Source organism: Eschrichtius robustus, chromosome 10 (genome assembly GCF_028021215.1).
Source record: "Eschrichtius robustus isolate mEscRob2 chromosome 10, mEscRob2.pri, whole genome shotgun sequence".
NCBI lineage: Eukaryota > Metazoa > Chordata > Mammalia > Artiodactyla > Eschrichtiidae > Eschrichtius > Eschrichtius robustus.
In genome coordinates, this window is record NC_090833.1 from 12,333,177 (window position 1) to 12,357,785 (window position 24,609).

General features: G+C 36.7%; 1 protein-coding gene and 1 non-coding gene across 4 annotated transcripts in view; both read left to right on the forward strand.

Annotated features, from left to right (window-relative positions):
- RC3H2 (ring finger and CCCH-type domains 2) overlaps positions 1-24,609 on the forward strand; it is a 46,361-nt gene that overhangs the window by 14,077 nt on the left and 7,675 nt on the right. For all 3 annotated transcript variants that reach the window (XM_068551922.1, XM_068551924.1, XM_068551923.1), the window contains exons 5-10: positions 5,922-6,097; positions 11,973-12,173; positions 12,640-12,772; positions 12,885-13,003; positions 14,275-14,387; positions 21,018-21,326. In XM_068551922.1, coding sequence (XP_068408023.1) covers positions 5,922-6,097; positions 11,973-12,173; positions 12,640-12,772; positions 12,885-13,003; positions 14,275-14,387; positions 21,018-21,326 — 1,051 coding nt within the window. The remainder of the gene's footprint in view (positions 1-5,921; positions 6,098-11,972; positions 12,174-12,639; positions 12,773-12,884; positions 13,004-14,274; positions 14,388-21,017; positions 21,327-24,609) is intronic.
- LOC137771067 (small nucleolar RNA SNORD90) lies at positions 12,440-12,550 on the forward strand. Its single transcript, XR_011075286.1, has one exon. It is a non-coding gene; the product is annotated as a small nucleolar RNA SNORD90 (small nucleolar RNA).

Consider the following 24,609-nt stretch of genomic DNA (forward strand, 5'->3'; position numbering starts at 1 on the left):
TTTTGCAAAGGAAACTTTTTTACTAAGTTGCATTGGGACCACTGGATAGACATGTGGAAAAAGATAAAATTGGATGTAATTTTTTTTTTCATGGATGTATTTCTTTTTTTTAAAAAATATTTTTCTAATTATTTATTTATTTATTCTTGGCTGCATTGCGTCTTTGTTGCTACCTGTGGGTTTTCTCTAGTTGCGGCGAGTGGGGGCTGCTCTTCGTTGTGGTGCGCGGGCTTCTTATTGCAGAGCACGGGCTTTAGGCACATGGGCCTCAGCAGTTGTGGTGCACAGGCTTAGTAGTTGTGGCTCGCAGCCTCTAGAGCACAGGCTCAGTAGTTGTGGTGCACGGGCTTAGTTGCACTGCGGCATGTGGGATCTTTCTGGACCAGGGCTTGAACCCGTGTCCCCTGCATTGGCAGGCGGGTTCTTAACCACTGTGCCACCAGGGAAGTCCCCATGGATGTATTTCTTATACTCCTTAGCTACATAAATTCCAAGTAGGTTAGAAATACTTACGATTAAAAAATAAATTGTATAGGTAATAAAAACAAATACATGAGTGAATTCCTTTATAACCTAGGAGTAGGAAACACTGTTTTCTTTGGCTCCACATCCAGAAGCAGTAACAGAAAAGATTGGTATTTGGCTATATAATTTTTTTAATTGCATCATAATAAAACATCATAAGAAAAGTAAAAAAAAAAAAAAGACAAACTAGGGGAAATATTTATATTATATCACATACTGAGGGCTAATGTAACTAATATATAAGGTACTTGTAAAAACTCAGAAGAAAAATACCAACCACCCAATTAAAAAATTGACTAAAGATGCAAACAGACAACTCAAGGGAAAAAGTAATGTAAATGGTCCTCAAACATATAAAAATGTGCTCAGTATTTCTCATATTAAGAGAAATATACATTAAAATTATAGTGAAATACCATTTCTCACCTATCAGATTGGCAGAATTCAAAAGTCTAACAACTTTTGTCTCTTGTCAAGGCTGTGGGAAAACAGGTGCTTTCATCCAGTAATAGTGGGAATGCAAAGTGGTGTAAACTTTGAAGAGAGGGATTTGTCAATATCTAGCAAAATCACCTCTGCAGCTACCCTTTGGCCCAAAAGTGCTATTTCTAGGAATCTGTCCCATAAATATAGCAAAAAATGCAGAATGCATAAAGTTATAAAACACTGTTTATAACAGTGAACATCTGGAAGCAACCTGAATGTCTATGAATAGGAGACTGGCTTAGTAAACTGGTACATATCCTTCCAGTGGACTACCATGCATCTGTTGAAAGTAATGAGGAAACTGTATATATTCTGCTGCGTGTGATTTCTAGATACATTAAGTTAAAAAATAAAAGCAAGGTGCAGAATAGTGTGCCTGTTATAGTAAAGCACACTTTTAAATAGGGAAGGGAGAGAGAGACAACCATTCTCTAATTATTTGTTTGTATTTTCCAAAGGAAGCAATGGTAGGAAAAATTAAAAAATAATGAACATGTAGAGTAGGGAAGAACCAAGAGAAAGCAGATAGAGACAGAAGCTAGATCTCGCTCAGTGTACGTTGATTTGTAGTTTGTACTCATGTAAATGTTTTATGTAATCATAAAACAATTCTTAGTAAATGTAAGTTTTAAAAATTTAAATAAAATGAATAAAACAAAAAAACGCCTAAGAATGAAGAGCTAAAACATTCATAAGTTGGTAGCATATTCATCAGGAATGAACTATTTCAGGTGACTTTAGAACACAGTGTTTTTGATTTTTATATTCCTAGTGTGATATATAATAAATCCTAAATTGTATTCAGTAGTCATATTGTTTATAATTCTATTGGTATTGTTATTTTGAAACTATTATACAGACACATAGTAGGATAAAGCAAGTAAGTAATTATGTTAAATGCCATCAGGAACCAAGGTTTTTGGCATTTAAAAAAAGAGAGATACAAGTATGAAATCAAAGAATTTATGTAAAAACCCTGCGTTCTTAAATTTGAATTGGCAATATAAGTACAGACTCATTTATTTTTCTTTTTCTAGAAAATGACTGTTTCCTAGCTCTGTCTACTTAAAAGGCTTGGAAGCAATGAATAGCCATAGCACCCAAATTGTGGCCTTTAATAAATACCATTTCCTACTAAAAAGAAGCAGGGCTCTTTTAATAAATTTCTTATCCCAGTTCTAGGGTAGAAAAGTACAAGATGAACCTGGGAAGTCTTGTGCTAGAAAGCAAAAAAGCTATTAAAGACCATCAGAATCTTGTCAAAAGGACAGAATTTGAAAAGGCTCCCACTGGACAAAAGTGGGACAATGTGAACCTCCAAATGAATAATGACTATAATGGATTGAAACACATAAAATGTGTAAAAATCCATGATCTTGTAATAATAGTACAGAAAAAATAAATTGGTTATCTTTGGCAGTTGCTAGAGCACCAACACATTATGCTAAAAATTGGAAAAGGAATGGAAAAAAAGCATGTTTTTTCTGACTTTCCTTTACAAATTGCTTTCAAGGACAGTTTCTCAGGGTTTTGAGGGTAGGTTTCTCTTTTAGCAAAATTCCAGCTAATAAATTTAGAAAAACAATGTTAAGGTTAGAAAAATCACATAAAATGAATTAATGGGTCTAGGCAAGAATTATTATTGGCTGTTAAAACCAGTAGATGAAAGGTTAATAAATGAAAAAGGCCCGAACCCACTGATCAATCTTAACATTACTAAAAGTGAGACATCTAGGTCTTAAGTATCTCCTGATGTGATACATAGAATAAGGTGTATGCTTCCCCCCCCCCGCAAAAAAACCCAAAAGCTAAAAACTCATTCTGAATCTAATCAAGTCTCTAGTTTACATGAAGTAAGGAGGATAAAGGAACATCACAAATACAAAGTTAGCCAAATGGAGAATGTGGGGTATTGTTTAGAAAAATGATTGTTTCTGCAACAAATTATTTTCTAAATGGGTGGGTGGGAGAGTGGGGGAGAACTAGTATAGGTTTTTTTTTTTAAGCTTGAAGACATACAAACCAAAAGCAATATATGGACTTTATTTGGATACTTACTCAAAGAAACCAACTATAAGAAGAAATTTTGAGACAGTGGGAGAAAATTCAACCTGAACTGGGTATTAGATGATATTAAGGAAATATATTACTCTTTTTAGATATGATAATGGTGTTATGTTAATTTAAAGTTCTTACGTGTTAGAAATACATAATGAATTATTTAAGGATGAAGTACTATGTTATCTTGGATTTACTTCAAACCACTCCAGCCAAAACAAACTAGAAAAGTGGGTAATGAGTAGATGAAACCTTAGTGTCAGCCGCTGTATTATGGGTACATGTTATCCCTACTTTTGTATATGTTTAAAATTTTCCATAATACAAAGTTAAATTGAAAAATAATTTTTAAAATCCATATTTATATATAATTTAAGAATGCTTACCTGTAGATATTCCCTCTTGTTTATTTACCTTACCTAAGAAGCACTAGACTATGTATCAAATATCCTTTGTTCTGTAACTCGACAACAAAAAGATAAACAACACAATTTAAAAATGGGCAAGGGTTTAAATAAACATTTCTCCATAGAGGATACATAGATGGCCAAGAAGTACATGAAAAGATGCTTAGTGTCATTGGTCATTAAGGAAATGCAAATCAGAATCACAATGAGATACCATACCCACTAGTTGGCCATAATTTAAAAAGTGGAAAATAAAAAGTGTTGGCAAGGATGTTAGAGAACTTGGGAATGTAAAATGATGCAGCCTCCATGGAAAAACAATTTGGCGGTTCCTCAAAAAGTTAAACGTAGAATTACCGTATGACCCAGCAGTTCCACTCTAGGTGTATACCCAAAGGAACTGAAAACAGGTATTCAAACTAATACTTGTACTCGAATGTTTATAGCAGCATTATGCACAATAGTCAAAAGGTAGAAACAGGGCTTCCCTGGTGGCGCAGTGGTTGAGAGTCTGCCTGCTAATGCAGGGGACATGGGTTCGAGCCCTGGTCTGGGAAGATCCCACATGCCGCGGAGCAGCTGGGGCCTGTGAGCCACAACTACTGAGCCTGCGCGTCTGCAGCCTGTGCTCCGCAACAAGAGAGGCCACGATAGTGAGAGGCCCGCGCACCGCGATGAAGAGTGGTCCCCGCTTGCCGCAACTAGAGAAAGCCCTCTCACAGAAACGAAGACCCAACACAGCCAAAAATAAAAATAAATAAATATAAATAAGAAAAAAAAAAAAAAGTAGAAGCAATCTGGATGTCCATCAATCCTGATGAATGGATGAACAAAATGTGGTATATTTATGAATAGAATATTATTCAGCCATTTGAAGGATTGAGAAACTGATACATGCTACAATGTGGATGAACTTTGAAAATGTTATTTTAAGTGAAAGAAGACAGACAAAAGGTCACAATATTCTGATTCCATTTATATGAAGCATCAACAAAGGTCAGTCCATAGAACCAGACATCAAGCTAGTGGTTCCCAGAGACGGGGTGGGGGGGTGGCATTGGGGGTGGTGGTCAGGGGTATAGGGTGTGACTGCTTAACGACTATAGAGTTCCTTTCAGGTGATGAAAATGTCTTAGAGCTAGATAGAGTTGATTGTTACACAACATTGTGAATTGTATACTTTAAAATGGTTAATTTTAGTTACGTAAATTTTACCTCAACTTTTAAAAAGTCCTTGGTTCTAATTATAATTTTGTTGCTAACTAGTTGTGAAACTTGGCCTAGTCACTTAACTTTTCTGGGCCTCGATGTCTTACTTGGGGAAAGAGGGGTTTGATTTTTAATCTAGATTCTAGATGATCTTTCAGTTCCATTGTTTTCATTGAGAGTCAATGTATTTTTAACTTTTTAATTCTAAATAATTTCAAATTTACCAAAGAGTTACAAGAATAATGCAGAGAATTCCTATATACTCTTTATCCATATTCACTAGTTTTTAATATTTTGCTATATTTGTAGTATAATTCACTCTTTCTCTCTTCTGAGCCATTGAGAGTAGGTTGCATATTTCATGCCCCTTTACCCCTTGCACTTAAGTATGTGTCCTACGTAAAAACAGTACATTCATCAAATTCAGAAAACTTAACATTTGTAAAATGCTGCAGTCTATATATAGTTCATACTCCAGTTTTGTTGGTTTTTCCAAAAGTGCCTTTTATGGCATTTATTTTCTTTCATTTTATGATTGAGTCTAAGATCACGTATTGTATTTATTTGTCATGTCTCTTTTTAGTCTTCTTTAACATAGTACCATTCCTCAGCCTTTCTTTGTCTCATGTTGGTATTTGTGAAGAATACAGGCAGTTATTTAATAGAATATTGCTTAATTTGGGTTTTTCTGATGCTCCTTCATGATTAGATTCAGATTATACTCTACCTCCCTGGCTGGAAAACAACATAAATTGATGCCTTCTTTAGGTATTGCATCCAGGGGCTAATATCACTTTTAAATTATATACAAAATAATTCTGACAGGCAAAGCAACAGTCTCATGCATTAAAAACTTACCATTTATCTTAAGACTTCTATGTGTTCTCTGCATGTTATTTAGTTGTCATAGTAGCTCTGTGAGTTTTAAAAATGAGGGCTTTTTTTTCACTTTAACATTATCATTATCTAGTTGACTATTAAATACCTACAGAAGATATATTTTTTTTAAGTTCTGTTGACTTGTGTTCTATTTGGTTGTTTAGTAGGACGCATGTTTTCTTTTGCTTGATTTCTTTTTAAGTAAACTGTATTTGCGCACGTGTGATAGCCTGTTTTTCTGCTAAGTATTTACAGACTGCAGATAATGAACCACCATAAACTAATACCCAAAGTAGTCTGACAGGCATGATCTGCAGGTCTCCTCATTTATCATGAACTCATGTTCTTTACTTCTAGCTATGCAAGAAGAGGCCTTGAAGCTGGTGTTGCTGGCATTAGAAGATGGTTCTGCTCTCTCAAGGAAAGTTCTGGTACTTTTTGTTGTGCAAAGACTAGAACCAAGATTTCCTCAGGCATCAAAAACAAGTATTGGTCATGTTGTGCAACTACTGTATCGAGCTTCTTGTTTTAAGGTCAGTAGCAAGCAACCATCTAAACATTACATACCTGGGTGTGAGATAGCTGGAATGGGTGTTGCCTGGTCTAGAGGCCCCAGAAATACAGAATGCTTACAAGAGTTAAAAGGAAACTTTGCCTTCTGCATTTATTGCATCTGTGATACTGCATATGTGTGATACTACTGTGTGTAGGTGTAGGAACACATACGTGAAGGTGTCAGTAACACTGTGAGGAAATAGTTTGGTAAACTTGGCTCTTGGAATAATAAAAGTGAACTAAAGAAGCCTACTTCATTAATGTTTACCATCTTAAAAGGGAGTCAGGAAGCATACTGAAAACTTCATAACAGCAGGTAATGTTTTAACTTCCCTATTATTTTTGTCTCTTTCTCTGTGGTGATTAGATTAAAGCCTTTAACCTGAAGATGGCCCATATGTTGTCTTATGGATGACAAGAGAGTGAAAAGTTGAGGATACTGCCCCACTCTGCATTTAGATGGTGGGGTTTTTGGCAGAGAGGATAGGGATGAACCCTTAAGTTATTTAGAAATGTAGTTTCATTGTTGAATGGGTTTATGGGTGATGACAGTTACTGAGAGACGTGGAAAGTAGGCTGAATCCTTGACGTTTCTGCATGTTACAAGAAAATAGGTTACTGGTGGGGACTTGAGAAGGGCCCAAGGACTTGGAAATAGAAAGACCCATTGGCTTCTATAAAGCAAAACATCTGTAAAGTACTTCTATAAAGTAAAACATCTGAATTTGAAGCCAAAGTTTATTTAAGCTATTTTGCTGGTTTTATAGTCCAAGAGTGAAAACAGTAGAGGCAGAAAGGAGGTTTTCTTGGCACACTGCTTAGTTTGAGATAACAGGTTAATTGATGATGGAAATATGTTCAAAGGAGGTCACTTATCTGCACAAATGAGGGTTGGACACTATCTGCCTGATAGTTACAGTGCTTGATTGTGTCCTTAGGGCAGCAATTGAAATGAGTCTCTGGTTCCTCAAACATAATGTTTTTGGCTAAGCAGGCAAATTACAGAAATCATTTATCATCCTGAAGTGACTGGCTTGGTTCTCACACTGCATATTGTTGACTTAATGTTGTTTCTTTTCCTCAGTGGTATCATACAGATTTGTGGTTTATGATTGTCATACATCTACAGCTGCTCCTAATATCTGACATTTGAATAGAAAGATTTCAATTTCATGCTCCCATTTCATCTTGTACTACTGCCCTGTAGTTTAAAATGTTAAAAGCAGTGTTTACATGAATAAAAGGATATCATGCTGACAGTTGCCAAAGGCCTCTCTCCAGGGGCATTTACTCCAATAAACTCACCATTGTTGAAGGTCTTTTCCTTGATTATAGGCTTAGAGACCTGAATTTTGGGAGTTCCTCAGGAACAGAATCACCACAACCGAGGTCACATACTACATATTATCAATCTTATAAATTTGTAATGAGAAGTGCAACTTCTAAATGACTTTAATTCTCATGTCATAGCTATTTTCCTATAGAAGAGTATCAAACCTTTGCTTGCTTAGCATGGAATCAGAACAAGGGGAGTTAATGATTCTATTGTTTAATGCAGTGATTCTAAACTGAAGATACACATCAGAATCACCTCTGCAGTTTTGAGGAGTATACATTTGTGGGTCCCATCCCTAGATATTTTGATTTGGTAAATCTGATACCAAAATATACCAGTGAGACTTGAGCATTCATATATACTTGTTAATTATGCGGTCCTTGAAACCAGGGATTCTGATTACCTGAAATTGTAGTTTTCGAAGCGTCATAGGTGATTTTGATGCATGTTTATAGAACTTTAATTGGACCAGGCTCTGTTAGCCACCTATATACATCTTACAACTCAGGTGGATAGATGTTCATGCTGCCCAAGAGGCACCCTGTACCTTGGTGGTTGGATGAATGTTACCATCCTCTGGTTTTTTGGGTTTCGTTTTCTGTTTTGGATTAATCATTCCTCCTTTTGTTTCCTCAGTGTTTCTTTTTTTTTTTTTTAATATTTATTTATTTATTTGGTTGTACCAGGTCTTAGTTACATCAGGCGGGCTCCTTAGTTGCAGCATGTGGGCTCCTTAGTTGCGGCATGAGAACTCTTAGTTGTGGCATGCGTGTGGGATCTAGTTCCCTGACCAGGGATTGAACCTGGGTCCCCTGCATTGGGAGCGTGGAGTCTTACCCACTGCGCCACCAGGGAAGTCCCTCCTCAGTGTTTCTTTACGTAGGTTATTTTGTGATTTCTAAGTTATACTCTGCTCTTTCTTAAATTATACGTAAGACTGTGCTGATTAGAATTTTGGGTGTCCCATACTTTTTTATAATGTATTTATATATTCTCAAAGAGAATTGTGAACTGATACTATTAAGTTAACTCTCGGATGATAACTTGATTTCCCCACCTTCATGTTCTTGAGGTCATATTACTGCTGTCTCATGTGCCAACAACAGCAATCAAGACTCCCAGTGAGGTGGTCTTAAGGAGATTTTCATTTCCTGATGAGAAAATCATCAATTTGAATAGTTTGAACTATTTGTTCAATCTAAGTTTCAGAGCCTGTACTAGGCCTAGGTATTCTAAATTCTAATCAGGTATCAGATTTCATTGTGGCCATTAGCAAGTTCTAATGGTTCAGGAATAAGTGTGTATCATTTATTGTGGAAATTATCTAGCCACATACCTGCATGTTTAGATAATTAGACAGTTACTAGGACATGTGAAACTACCTTTTGAATTTATGTCTTTTATCACTTAAGTATAGATTAAAGCTATAAAAATACCCTAATAATTTTTGTGGTGGCAGAAAATTTCTTAATTTCTTAATCATCACCCATAGCACTAATGTTTGCCTAACCATCATGTCCCTCTTCTACTTAAAAGTCCTCAGTGGTTTCCCATTCCCTACAGGATAATATAGTCATACCTCAGATATTGCAGGTTTTGTTCCATACCACTGCAATAAGGCGAATATAGCAATAAAGCGAGTCATAAATTTTTTGGCTTCCCAGTATATATAAAAGTTATGTTTACACTATACTGTAGTCTATTGTGTGCAATATCATGATGCCAAAAATGTATGTACTTTAATTAAAAAATACTTTATTGCTAAAAAATGCTAACCATCATCTGAGTCTTCAGCAAGTCGTAGTCTTTTTGTTGGTGGAGAGTCTTGCCTCAGTGTTGATGGCTGCTGACTGATCAGGGTGGTGGTTGCTGAAGGTTGGGGTGTTTATGGCAATTTCTTAAAATAAGACAACAATGAAGTTTGCCCCACTGATTGACTCTTCCTTTCACAAATGATTTCTCTGTAGCATGCGATGCTGTTTGATAGCATTTTACCCACAGCAAAACTTCTTTGAAAATCGGAGTCAGTCCTCTCAAACCTCGCTGCTGCTTTATCAACTAAATTTATGTAATATTCTAAATCTTTTGTTATCATTTCAACAATCTTCACAGCATCTTCACCAGGAGTAGATTCCATCTCAAGAAACCATTTTCTTTGCTCATGCATAAGAAGCAACTCCTCATCCATTAAAGGTTTATCATGAGATTGCAGCAATTCAGTTACATATTTAGGCTCCACTTCAATTCTCGTTCTCTTGCTGTTTCCACCACATCTGCAGTTACTTCCTCCACTGAAGTCATGAACCCTTCAAAGTCATCCATGAGGGCTGGAATCAACTTCCTCCAATCTCCTGTTAATGTTGATATTTTAATCTCTTTCTGTGAATCACGAAGGTTCTTAGTGGCATCTAGAATGGTGAATCCTTTCTAACCGGTTTTCAGTTTACTTTGCCCAGATCCATCAAAGGAATTACTATCTATGGCAGCTCTAGCCTTACAAAATGTATCTCTTAACTAATAAGACTTGAAAGTCAGAATTACTCCTTGATCCATGGGCTGCAGAATGGATGTTGTGTTAGCAGGCATGAAAACAACATTAATCTCATTGTATATCTCCATTGGAGCGCTTGAGTGACCAGGTGCATTGTCAACGAGCAGTAATATTTTGAAAGGAATCTTTTTTTTCTAAGCAGTAGGTCTCATCAGTGGGCTTAAAATATCTAGTAAACCATATTGTAAACAGATGTGCTGTCATTTGGGCTTTGTTGTTTCATTTCTAGAGTACAGGCAGAGTAGATTTAGCGTAGTTCTTAAGGGCCCTAGCTAGGATTTTTGGAAAGGTAAATGAAGATTGGCTTCAATTTAATGTCACCAGCTGCATTAGCTCCCAACAGGAGAAGCTTTGAAGCTTTGAAGACAGGCACTGACTTCTCCTCTCCAGCTATGAAAGTCCTAGATAGCGTCTTCTTCCAATGCAGGACTGTTTCATTTACATTGAAAAATCTGTGCTTTAGTGTAGCCTCTTTCATTAGTTATCTTAGCTAGATCTTCTGTATAACTTGCTGCAGTTTCTACGTTAGCACTTCCGGCTTGCTTCATCTTGTAATTTTATGTTATAGAGACGGCTTCTTTCCTTAAACCTCATGAACCAGCCTCTGCTAGCTTCAAACTTTTCTTCTGCAGTTTCCTCACATCTCTCAGCCTTCAGAGAATTAAGGAGAGTTAGGGCCTTGCTGTGGATTAGGCTTTGGCTTAATGGAATGTTGTGGCTGGTTTGATCTTCTATCCAAACCAATAAAACTTTCTCCATATCAGCAATAAGGCTCTTTTGCTTTCTTATCATTTGTGTGTTCACTGGAGTAGTGCTTTTAATTTCCTTTAAGAACTTCTTCTTTGCATTCACCACTTGGCTAGCTCTTGGCACAAGAGGCCTAGGTTTCAGCCTGTCTTGGTTTTCAACATGCCTTCCTCACTAAGCTTAATCATTTCTAGCTTTTGATTTAAAGTGAGAGATTTGACTCTTCCTTTCTCTTGAAGCCCATTGTGGGGCTATTAACTGGCCTACTTTCAATTGTTGTGTCTCAGGGAATAGGGAGACCTGAGGAGAGGGAAAGAGGCAGGGGAACACCGGTTGATAGAGCAGTCAGAACACACATTTATCAATTAAGTTCACCATCTTTTATGGGTGTGGTTCATGGCGCCCCAGAACAACAATAGTAACATAAAATATCATTGATCACAGATCACCATAACAAATGTAATAATAATGAAGTTTGAAATATTGCAAAAATTAACCAAAATGTAACACAGAGACATGAAGTGAGTAAATGCTGTTGGAAAAATGGCACCAGTAGACTTGCTTGACACAGAGTTGCCACAGACCTTCAGTTTGTAAAAGACGCACTACCTATTAGTGAAGCACAATAAATTAAGTGCAATGAAACAAATTGTGCCTGTCCCCAAATTTCTCGCCATAGTATACAAGGCCCTCTGTGATTCTTCTCCAGCCTACATCTTAGCCTTTAATTCTATCTGCTCTGCTCTTTCATGTTTCTGTTTACCACTTGCTACGCTTTTTAGAATTCTCTTCCTCACCCTTCTTTGCCTGGGGAACTCCTATTCATTCTTCAAGACTCAGTTCATGTAGCCTTCTGCTGGGGGAAGCCTTCCCTGATACTCACCCTTCCCTCCCCCACCTGTCAGATTTAATTGCCTTTCCTTTATGTTGCCATAGAGTCTTAACAATAGCACTTCTACTATAATTTTCTATTTACAAGTTTCTTCCCTACCACCTGCTGAGCTCATTGAAGGAAGGCAGAATTATGTATTAGGTTTTGTAAGTTCTGCTTTGTTCTGAAAAGGATTTGTGGTAAGGACATTATTTTCTTTGTACCTTCTTCATGTAATATCTGATAGGCTATAGGTACCTCCCCCATCTAAAAAAAGAAAAAGTTGTTTGGGGAAGGAGGAAGAGCAGAGAAATTCTGATGGGTTTTTCTCTCCTTTCTATTTTTTAGGTTACCAAAAGGGATGAAGACTCTTCCCTGATGCAGCTAAAGGAGGAATTTCGGAGTTATGAGGCTTTACGCAGAGAACATGATGCCCAAATTGTTCATATTGCTATGGAAGCAGGACTCCGTATTTCACCTGAGCAGTGGTCTTCACTTCTATATGGTGACTTGGCGCATAAATCACACATGCAGTCTATCATTGATAAGGTTTGTGAAATTAGAGACGCTGATTTTATATCTTTCTGCTACATTGAAGAGTATTTGAATCTTCAGAAGGGAGTAAAGAGACAACCAATTGGAGATTCCTGTTTTTACATATAAGACTCTTATAAACATCTTTCTTTTTTATTATTTTCTAACTTTTAAAATAAACTAAGGGGGGCAACAGGGAAGCAAATACAGGATGTTAGCATAAAAGCAGCCTGACTTACCAAGTCTGTCATTTATCTATATTCTGACACCAGATAGCTAATAAATAAGTTTTCTAAGTGTCTAATGATGAATTTCATAGGGCAGATTCTGAGGTGAAAATTTAATTCATCATTGATACTCCTACTATGGAATCTGAAGACACTTGAAAACCTATTCAGTGTGTTGACTGAATGAAAACATTTGAATATAGACACGTCATAAAACCCAGAGTAAAAACCATTCTGTTTTCTTTTTGTGTTAGCTGCAGTCTCCAGAATCATTTGCAAAGAGTGTTCAGGAATTGACAATTGTTTTGCAACGAACAGGTGACCCAGCTAACTTAAATAGACTGAGGCCTCATTTAGAGCTTCTTGCAAACATAGACCCTAATCCAGGTATGTGAGAAAATAATTGCTTATACTTTTTCTACTTTTGAGGTAAATAACACAAGAGACTTACTGCTAACAAGTTCTTTTCCTCATCCCATCCCCTTGGTGGACTATACAGATGCTGTTTCACCAACTTGGGAGCAGCTAGAAAATGCAATGGTAGCTGTTAAAACAGTGGTTCATGGCCTTGTGGACTTCATACAAAATTATAGTAGAAAAGGCCATGAGACACCTCAGGTAAGCACATTTATTGCACTTCTGACTGCTCTTAAATTTTTAACAGAGCATCCTGAACATCTTAACAAGCTGTTTGGTTAATGGACTCCTTATGTGACTCCACTCTCATATAAGTTTTTATTGTCTCTCTTCTTTTGAGAGAAACCCATGTTTTAGTGCACCTGATAAATAATTCATAGTACAGCAGCAGTTTGAGGCGTATCTTGAATATGAGTTTACTGCAGGTTTTTTTGACCAACTCTATAGACCTGATTCCTTCCAAATATTTTGTCTAATTTTCTTCTAATGTGGGGAAATTGTCACTTTTTTCTTCTTTGCTGTCATACCAATGAATTCATGTTTGTATATGTGTGGAAGTAAATAAATATTTTCAGTGTGCTTTTGAAGGAGTTATTTAAGGTAAAATCCTTCATTCTAGTAATAACGTCCATTTATTAAATCACTATGAGCCAGTCCCTATGTTCAGTATTTTACATATATTATTTCTAATCATCACAGCCACCTGCAAGATAATTGCTGTTCCCAAGCTGAAGTTTAAAAAGGTTAACATATGTAAGGTCATGGTGGCAGTAAGTGACAGAACTGGTATCAAATCTACTCCAAAGTGATCTTTCCACTCTTCTGTCCTTATTCTATTAGAAGACATTATAATGTTCAAATATTAACTGAAAGATGAATGTTTCATATTTATTAAGGTCACAGAAGTAACAATGACATCTTAGATTTTGATGCAAATTATAGCAGTTATGATGATGTTTTTATATTTTGCCTCATTATTTGTATGAACTTAGCTCCAAGCCTTAGAAGAAAGTTGTACTCTCAAATTGACAAATAAATTAGCATTTCTTAATTTTTAACTTCTGGGGTAAGTTGTATGCTCCCTTTTCCTGAGAACATTTAAGTGGACAAAGCTTATGGCTTTTTTAATGCTTTTTGAAATTGGTTGCTTGATTTGGGTATCATAATTTTAAGATAGCAATGAATTGATGAGAAAATCTTTTATTTTCGTGGGCATTTTGTTGCCTGACAAATAAGTAACATAACATTTGAACCAGTTCCAGATAATCCTCAGAAGGAATATCTAAAATGCCAACTCAGGGTTATGCCACATAACTCATAACAGGAAACAATGCAGTGGTAGTTGTGTCAGCACAAGAATTACTTATCTAACATGAAAAAGAATTAAAGGTGTAATCATAAAATTCTGGAGTCCCAAGAGTGAGTGACAACTGGAATCTTCACTTTTCCAAATATTGATTTTCTTTTCGTAGCCTCAGCCAAACAGCAAATATAAGACTAGCATGTGCCGAGATTTGCGACAGCAAGGAGGGTGTCCACGAGGAACAAATTGTACTTTTGCCCATTCTCAGGAAGAGCTTGAAAAGTAAGTTAGGAGAACTCTCTTTTATTTGGGATTAATTTTTGGTCATTATGAAAGTGTTATATAGAGTCTTAAAGTTTGTGATGAGTTTCAAAGATGCAATCAAGTTTGCATTGTGGAAGTCTTTAGATTGAAAAATAACCTTTTCTTTTGAAACCGCACCTTGTTGCTTCTGGCAGCATGGTTAACATAATAAGTGATTTAGAACCTTATTCAGGTGTCATATTTTAGACCATTGTATATCTGGAATCCATGTTTGTGCTAAACACCTGTGCAGAATGAAAGTATTCTTATGTTCACTCTTACTTGCTCAGGTTCCATTGAAGGTAACAGCTGAGTCCCAGGTAAAATGGTAAAGCAGATACATTTTCTTTTTATGGTTTTTGGTCTTTTTAACATTCTTTTTTCTGTCTTCTTTTCCCTTTCTCTTGTCCTATGGGTAACCCCTTTTTCTATGTCCATTTACCCCAGACATAAAAGTAAATGGATATAAGCTGTAATATGTGTTGTCCAAGTTTTTGTTATTTTGTTTTTTAACCAAAACATTCATCATTGAGATCTCACCAAAAATTGATTCCAGCCTTTCTACTGAATAACTGGTCTTTATATCAACTCTTAATGGACATCTCTCTTTTGTTTTTAGACACTTTAAACCCAACTTGAGCTAATTTTCTCCTCTTATACATCTTCTCTTGTATACATCTTCCATCTGCTATCCCCAGGTGTACCCTGTCCAGCCAGTTATATGTGCCATGTTATAGGAATCATCTTTGCCAGCTTTCACCTGCTTGTCTTAGTCACCAAGTTCTGTCAGTTCACCTTCCTATATATTTCTTGACTCTTCCTTGTTCTTTCTGTCCTTATAGTCTAAGCTGTCATCCCCTTTTCTTGATCCATAGTTGCCTCCTAACTAGTCATCTTACAGCTATGGTTGCCCACCCCCAATCCCCTTATTCCCCACAAAATAGGGAGAAATTTACACATAAGGCTCATTGCAGGTATTGAGACTTGGGCATCCCTGTGGATAAACATACAAAATCTACGCTGTGGCCCACAAGACTCTGCGTCATCTAGTTTGTGCCTACCTTCTTTATCTCATCTCACAACGCTCCCTAATTTTATTGTATACTCAAGCCACGCTGACCGTTTGTCAGCGCCATGCTCCTTCCCACCTTAAGTCTTTTATATAATGCGGTTCCTTCTAGCCTTGCCTTTGGAGCTTTCCCTGTGCCTAGCTCATCCTTTCTTTTTCAGGGGCATACCCCCAGTATTTCATACTAAACCAGGTTCCTCTTTTTCCTGCTTATCAAAATTATAATTAACTTATGGGGTCTGTCTTGGGGGTTGGCAAACTTTTCTGTAGAGATGCAGATAGTGAATGTTTTCAGCTTGGTGAACCATTCATTGATCTCTGTCAACCACTCTACTCTGCCACTGTAGCAAAAAAGCCACCATAGACAATGCATAAAATGGGCATGGCTTTAAACTTTATTTACAAAAACAAGCAACTTTGACCCATAGGTGATAGTTTGCTGACCCCTGATCTATTTATTGAATGTTCGTCTGCCTTACTGAAGTGTAAGGTCCATGGACTATATCCATCTTGTTTATTATTGTCTCCTCTTTTCAGTGGCTAGCACTGGGCCCTGCACATAATGAGCTCTACATCAACAGCAGTGTGATAGAAGATAAATGTGTGTGCATTAAAAATAAGAGCAGAAACATGCTTCCCTTTTTACTATCCCCCTGCCTCTCCCGGACTGGAAGATCCCGGAGAGGCTACAGGAGTCTTAAGAAAAAAAGGGTGCTGTTTGCATCTAGTCTAGGCAGTTCTATATGATGTATACAGAGTTTTACATCAAGATGATTTTTTAGACTCGAGATATTTTGAGCTTGTCCATACCTGAAGTAGAGCTTTTTAGTTAAAATAGAGCTTTTTAGTGGACCTTGCTTGAGAGCACTTAAAAAAGAAGAAACTGTGTGATTTCATTGTCATTCTACTCACAACTGGTGCCCACCTGAAAATCCATTTTACCTCTTACACCTTCAAATTGGCTTCCTGCTCTCCATCTCCAGTTCCTACTTCAGAACTTCATTATTTCTTGCCTGAACTTATAATGGTAGCAGTAAAAATAATAATAGCCAAATTAATTGGTCAAATTTTGTGCCGGGTGCAATGTTTAATGTTTCACGTGTTTACCCAATTTGTCCATTCTACTGCTATGTGGCTTTTTTTAACTTAATTGATTAATTAATTAATTTATTTATTTATTTTTGGCTGTGTTGGGTCTTCGTTGCTGCATGCGGACTTTCTCTAGTTGTGGGGAGCGGGAGCTACTCTTTGTTGCAGTGCGTGTGCTTCTCATTGTGGTGGCTTCTCTTGTTGCAGAGCATGGGTTCTAGGTGCGTGGGCTTCAGTAGTTGTGGCTTGTGGGCTCAGCAGTTGTGGCTCACGGGCTTCGTTGCCCTGCGGCATGTGGGATCTTCCTGGACCGGGGCTCGAACCCATGTCCCCTGCGTTGGCAGGCGGATTCTTAACCACTGCGCCACCAGGGAAGTCCTGCTATGTAGCTTTTTACAGGCATCTCCCTATGTCTCAACCAAGATTTTCTTTCACAAATACGGGTTTAATCATGTCCATCTTCTGCTTTAAATTCTTAATTGGTTCCTCAGTATATCACTGGTTCTGAGCCCAATCTTGCTTTCCAGCCTTATTCCACCTTTTGCATTCTTTATTTTTTTAAGGTACATCCAGTTTACTACTATATGAATTCTTTCACTCTTCTTTCCCTTATACATGTTGTTCACTATATCATACGCTTTCCTCTTCTATGTTTGGAGAGCTCCTGTTCCTGATTATACTCAGATATCATCTAACGTCTGAAAACTTCCCTGACTTCCCAGGCAGTGTTAGTTGCTTTCTTCACTGTGCTGTCATAGTACTCTATACCTGATAACTTTATAACTACCAGTTCTCTCACTGTATTGCAATTATTTATTTACTGGTGTGTATTTTCACTGGACTTCATTTATTTTATGGGTTATTCATCTTTATATTTTCTGCACTTAACAGGTATTTGACATGTAAACTCAGGATATTTATGTTGAAAGAGCAGATAATCTATAGTTCATATTTCCAGCCAGCTTCACACTCTCTGTTGCTGTTAAGTAAAAGAAGAAGAAGAAGAAGGAAAAACAGGGTAATACAAAGCATTAAGGAAGTGGAAGATGTCATTTTCTCATTGGTTAAAAAAATGCATGTTGCTACCCAGCTCTGGACTTTTTGAGGGTGGAGCCTTTATCTTAGCTCCCATAATGTACCAGGAGGAATTCAGCAAATGTTTGTTTAACTTAAATAAATTTTATCCCAGCCTGCTTTCTCTACTATACATATCTCTAACCAAATGCCCAGAATCTCTCTTAAGAATATTTGTGTGAATATATTTTAGAATTTAGGGTATTGGAATCCTGTTCCCAAAAATTGCTGCATTCTGGAGAGTATCAAAAGCCTGAGGTCAACCAGCTCAAGAAATATTTTAAAAAATGGTTGTTAAGTGCTAGGTACTATTTGAGGTACTTCTAGTGGGGAAAGAAGAACAGTAAACATGTAAACAGACAATTTCAGTTACTGATAAATGCTATAAAGAAAGTCTGAGGTGGAAACAAGCTTGGCATGTTCAGGAACTAGAAAGAGGACGAGTGTGCCTGGAGAATGAGAAGAATGGCAAAAAATAAGGTTGGAGAGGTTAAGCGAGGGCCAGACCATATTGGCTTGGTGGACATTGGCAAGGAGTTTGCATTTTATTTTGGAAGCCATTATAGGGCTTTATTCAAATGGAACAATGAGATTTTAATTTTGTCTTAGAAATGTCACTCTGGTGTCTGCATGGTGTAGACCAGTTAAACTGCTACAGTGGTCCAGGCATGAGATTAGTGCTTGGTCCTAGGACTATAGTAATTGAGATGATGAAAAGTAGCCAGATTTGGGATATATTTTGGAAGTAGAGCTGATAGGACTGATTGATCGAATGTGGGGTGTAAAGAAAAGAGAAGATCAAGGATGACTCCAAGGTTTGGGGCCTGCATAACTAAGTAATGTCTTTTACTGAGATAGGAAATGCTTGGGGGTAGAAAATCAGTACTCTTGGCCATGTGAAGTTTAAGGCTTACTCCACATTCATGCAGCAAATGTTTATGGAACACCTAACATGTACCAGGCACTGTGCTAAAGATAGAGAGATGAATAAGGAATGCAGAATTCTTGCTCTCATGGGGCTTACATTGTAATAGAGAAGATCAACATAAACCAAATAAATAGAAAACATAATATCTGGTACTGATTGGCACTATGAAGAAGAATAACAAGGTAAGGAGAAGGAGATTGGGAAAGGGGAGATATTTTAGATAAGGTTGTCTGGGAAGGGATCCCAGAGGATATGACGTTTAAGCAGACACCTGAATGAAGTGATGATGCACTAGAGAAGAAAAGATAATTATAGGAGTGAAGTCTTTGAGAAGGCAAATGGGCTTGGGACCTGGGGTGCAAGGGGAAAGATTGGCCTGAGTTAGGAATAGGAACTCTTCACCTCCTATTTTAGGTGGAGTGTGTAGTTACAGAAGCAGGAAGGTTGGCGGGATTGGCGATGGAAAGATAAGTAATTCTCCTCTGGTGTCATCTGTTTTCTCTGTGAAGTGGGAGGCAGTATCATCAGCTGTGGCGGGGCTCTGGCGAATGGAAGGGAAGGGGATGTTAGAGATCGGAAAGTGAATTTAGTAGAGAAGTGTATTAATGTAGTGCTTGGCCATTTTAAATAATTGATCATGATTTTGATTTTGAAGAGAGTTTAGTCAGCATGATTGCATGATTTTTCTCTAGCAACATTCACCTACTTGAGCAGACACGGAATAAGAGAATAAGTAACAGATTGGATTGGGGTTTTACCAGGTGAGTTCAACAGGGTAATTGGACCAAGGGAGTTAAAGGTATTTACAAGGGAGGAATTAATGGTAGATAATGGATTCTAAGCTGGGTAAGGCAGGGAGCAAATACTTGAGGGAGCTCATGGATGACTTTAAAAGAATAGGAAGTAATTGGCTTTTTCAACTGTGAGGTCCAGATTCCAGGCCTAAGTCTTTAGCTACCTAGATGCCAGGAGTCCAGTATGTATCCCTGTTTGTCCCTTACTTTAACCTTACTCCTCTCTTTTAAGAGACTCACAATTAAAACTTTATTTTTTGCCTGCCAGCGCAATCTTAAGGATATTTGAAATTTATCCTTTGAGAATGGAAAACAAGGAGCAGCTGGGCATTTTGTGCAAGAACCTTTGAGGTGAAGAATGAAGAGCAGGTTTCAGAGTAGTGTGTTGAGGAAAGCACTGGCCACTCCATGTCACCTAACTGCCTTTCTAAAATATAGGTCTGCTCATAACCCTCATTCTTCGAGAAGTAATCATTGGTTCCCCAGATCTATAAGATGACATATATAAGCTGGCCATAACCTGTGGTTTTTTTGAACTTCATGTTCTATCACTCCACCGTTAGCCAGTCTGATCTGGGAATACTTGTCTTTACTGAGCTTTGCTGCTTCTGTCAGTGTGTGTGTATGAATGAGATGGGGAGAATTGAATAATGAAGCTGTTTATAGATACTGAAGGACTAAACGGGAAACTGTTGTGAAGGCATTGCTCATCACTAACACTGTTTAATTACCATATGTTTGGTTATATATAACATTAATATCAGATTAATTTAGGTATATGTAATTATGAACCCGTATGTGTGTAGTCGTCTTTCTATTCATGTAACATAGTTGTTCACCACTTTAAAATATTGGAGGGAACACTGACTAGGACTACATTGTAATGAAATTTTTGTTGTATGACTGGAAATAAATTTTCTTAAATGGAATCAAAGATCAGGTTGCTTCATATATTAGAGTATTATATCTGACCACCATAAATAAAACCCTGAATTTAATATCAGAAAATATCTTTAATCCAAATACTTTTTACTTTAGTCATAAACTAATCTGAAAAATAGAATACTAAATTTCTATATTTTGGTGTAATGTTTAAGAATGAGTTTTGGGTTTTTTAAAATCTCTTTAAAATTATATGATGCCTTAACAATTTGGTAACAACAGAGAATTCTTTCAACTCTTGCATACCTTTTCATTCTACATTCCCAAGTAAATTTGGTATGGTTACTTTCATTTTTATATAGTGTACTCTATTCCAGTTATACAAAATTTTCAAGAAGATCTCTTCCCACTCTCTCAAAATAGTTTTTTGAATACATTTGTACTTTTCTTGCTACATTAATTATGTGTCTACATACATAAGTATTGTGTGTACATATATATATTGTACGTGGCAGATATATTTTCATGTGGTGGCTATCATAGCAGAGGTTGATGTAGACTGTATTTGATATTTAGCTGAAGAAACTTTTCTTTTTTAACATCTTTATTGGAGTATAATTGCTTTACAATGGTGTGTTAGTTTCTGAAGAAACCTGTTTTTGAAAGTTGTTCTTCCTTTTAACATTTTTTCCTATTGCTCCCTCCCTTTTTTTTTTTCCTTAGGGTAAGATTTAGTGAAATATTTACTGATATGTTTATTGTTTTTGAAACAGGTATCGATTAAGGAACAAAAAGATCAATGCAACTGTAAGAACGTTTCCTCTTCTAAATAAAGTTGGTGTAAACAACACTGTCACAACCACAGCCGGAAATGTCATTTCTGTCATAGGAAGTACTGAAACAACGGGGAAAATTGTTCCAAGTACAAACGGAATTTCAAATGCAGAAAACAGTGTTTCCCAGCTAATTCCACGTAGTGCTGACAGTACATTAAGAGCTCTGGAGACTGTGAAGAAAGTGGGGAAGGTTGGCACTAATGGTCAGAATGCTGCTGGGCCTTCTGCAGAGTCTGTATCTGAAAAGTAAGTATTAGGTAAAAATGTTTAACGTGAGTAATTTAGCCTTTTTATAAGTACCTGAGTATTTTTATTTATCCTGAGGAAAAGCAGTTAATCAGAATTTTTATGCAGAATGTTTCATGTAGTAGAAAAAGCCCTAAATACCAAAAAAGTTGAGTTCTAGTCCTGGATCTGCAGTTGAATAGCTCTGTGACCTTGGAAATTCACTTCAACTCTGGGTTTTGTTTTCTTCAACTGTAAACTGAAGAGGTTGGACCAGAATTGAGTTTTTCTCACCTTATTTCCTTGAACTTTAGGATTGAGTCCATAGAGGTGCCAAAAAGGAACTAAGTAGAAACCTAAGCAGGTGAGATGCTTGAGCCTCCAACCCGTTTCAATTAGAACAGTTCCACTTTATGCTCTGTAATGATGTGTAGTTGTTAAGAGGGAAATCTTTAAAGCCAAACTCTGTGGGTTCAAATTCTGGCTCACTGTTCCCCAGCTGTTTGATCTTAGGCCAGTTACTTAATCTGTCTTCCTCAGTTTACTCATCCATAAAATTGGTATAATAATACTACCTGCTTCATATGTTGGTTGTGAGGATTAAATGAGTTAATACTGCAATGTGCTTTGAACAGTGCCTGCCACATAGCACTCACTAAATATCTGCTGCTGTTATTATAACTACCATTATTATTATTACCATTACTGTTGTTTTGGGGTTTCAGCATAAGATTTAATTTGGCGGAAAGGTTTTGGTACTTTAAGAAGAAAGTTTTAAAACTTTCCAATTATCTGAAAAGTTACTTCCACCTCTGATATCTCAGGCTTTTGTATTCTTTTAGCGTCTTAAAATCTGAGCTAAAGCATGTTTAGATTATGTTGCCCGTAAATAGTCTGTCAATGTCTATTATATACCTTTTGGGGAAAAAGCGTTATGCTAGGCACACAGTAAATTGCTAGGGATTTCAAATAATAAATGGATAGGTAGACATTTATATTCTTTATTTCTGCAATTAGCATGTGATAGGGAAATTTGTTTATCAGAGGATTCTTATAATCTTCCCTCAGAGAGATCTTCAAAGAGATAAATCAGAGAACATTGTCTAGTTTAGCAAATGTTATTTACACACTAATACTGAGCTCTGATTTTGGCACTCTTGAAAATACATGAGAGTGCCGCAACTAAGACCTAACACAGCCAAAACAAAGAAAATTTTAAAAATAAATAAAAAGAAAAAAGAAAATACATGATATGTATAAGATATCTGTGCATTTAAGAAACTTATGAAGACAGTTGGGGAGACAGCATTTACATAAATGAAGCAGTATTGGAGTTGGATTAAAGAATAAGAAAATTTTATATTGCTGGGTGAAATATGATAAGAAGATTTAGATAGGTAGGTTGGCACCAGATTATGGAGATCTTGTGTTAAATGTATTTAGGAAATGAGCTTTTGAAGGGTTTTGGCAAGGTAAAGTTGTAAAACCATTTTATATTCATACAGTGAAATGTTACTCAGCCATTAAAGAGTAAGGTACTAGTGCATACTACAATATGGATGAACCTTGAAAACATTATATTAAGTGAAAGAAGCTAGATACAAAAGCCACATATTGTAGAATTCCATTTATGTGAATGTCCAGAATAGGCAAATCCATAGAAGACAGAAAGTAGATTAGTGGTTGCTAGGGGCTGGGGCTGGGGGACAAGGGGATGGGGAGTCAATGCTAATGAGTACAGGTTTCTTTTAGGGGTGGTAAAAATGTTTCAGAATAAGATAGCAGTGATGCTTGCACAGCCTTCGGAATATACCAGAAATCACTGAATTGTACACCTTACAAGGGTAAATATATCTTAGTTTTTAAAAAAATGATGGACTAGAGAAAACAACTTTCAAAAATAAGTAAATCTCGGTAAATAAATCATTTATTCATTCAGAAATTATGGATCTTCTACTATGTGCCAAATACCAGGCCAATTGGCATAGTTAATGAAAATGAACCAGATATACTCCCTGCCTCTAAGAGTCTTCCAGTGTAGTTTGGGAGACAGACATAAACAGATATCATATAATATATTCTGAAAGGTACTGTAATGGAGTTGTGTTTCAAGTATTATTAAAACACAAAAAATAACAATAATTCTACCTGGAGTTATTGTGGGAGGTTTTTTAGAGGTAAGGTGATGACACCTGAGCCATTCCAAAAGTATGGCTAGTTAGGAAGGAAGGGTCTTGTCAGTAGAGAAAGCAGCACGGGCAAAAGCATGTAGGTAAGAGGGGCTGCTGCAAAGGACAACCCAGAATCCTAAATTCATCTAGAATCTAGCTGTCTGGCTAGAATGGGACTGAAAGTTAGCTTTTTCCTTAAGTCTGGATTTTTGGGATAGCTTGCATGATTTCATAAGGCTATGAACCTTGTCATGGATTTTGGTACCTTTTTCCTGCGAAGTCTAAGAATTTGTCATTTCAAAGTATTTATCTGAATTTTATGGTATATAACATTCTGCTATGGAGGACCAGATAATCTATGTAAAGCACTTAGAATAGTGCCTGGAATGTGCTCATTAATTGATTAGTGTTACTTATTATTGTTACGAGGAAATCCTAATCATTTTCCTGGTTGCCTTTATTGAACTTCAAAATATAAGCACAGCACTAAAATATCTTTAAACTCTAAGCCATTTGTACTTACTGTTATTATCCACAGTTTCTTATTTTCTGCATTTTAACACACAATTACACATAGAAGTAAACATCTGCTAGACTAATCTTTGCTAGACTTAAAGGCAGCCCATACTCCTTGTTATTTATACTCTTGCTTTAAAAGAGCTTCTCTAGTTTGAGAAAAACCCTCTAATCTAGTTGAGATGCAATGTATTGAATTCCTGCATCATTAACAAGATCTTTTTCTTGGGTCACCACATATCTCAGCTCTGCCAAAGTTTGACTTCTTCAGAGGGCCTAAGAAGCCATGGTGAGATCCTCTGGAGCTGATCGCCTGGTGAATCAACAAAGAAAATCCTTTGTGTTTAAAAAAAAAAAAAAAGAAAGAAAGCTTGTGTGTTTTGCATCAGTTTAATGGGTAACCATTTCATTGGCATTCTGCTCCTCTAGCAGATATTTACTGAGTACCTACTATGTGGCAGGAACTTTTCCATTTGTCCAACAAATATTTACTGAGTGCCTCCTGTGTGCCAGAAACTGTTTTAGATCCTGGGCATGTAGCAGTTAACAAAATGGACAAAAATGACCTTTCTTCAATAAGTTTACATTTCAGCTAATCTAATGCTTAATATTTAGAG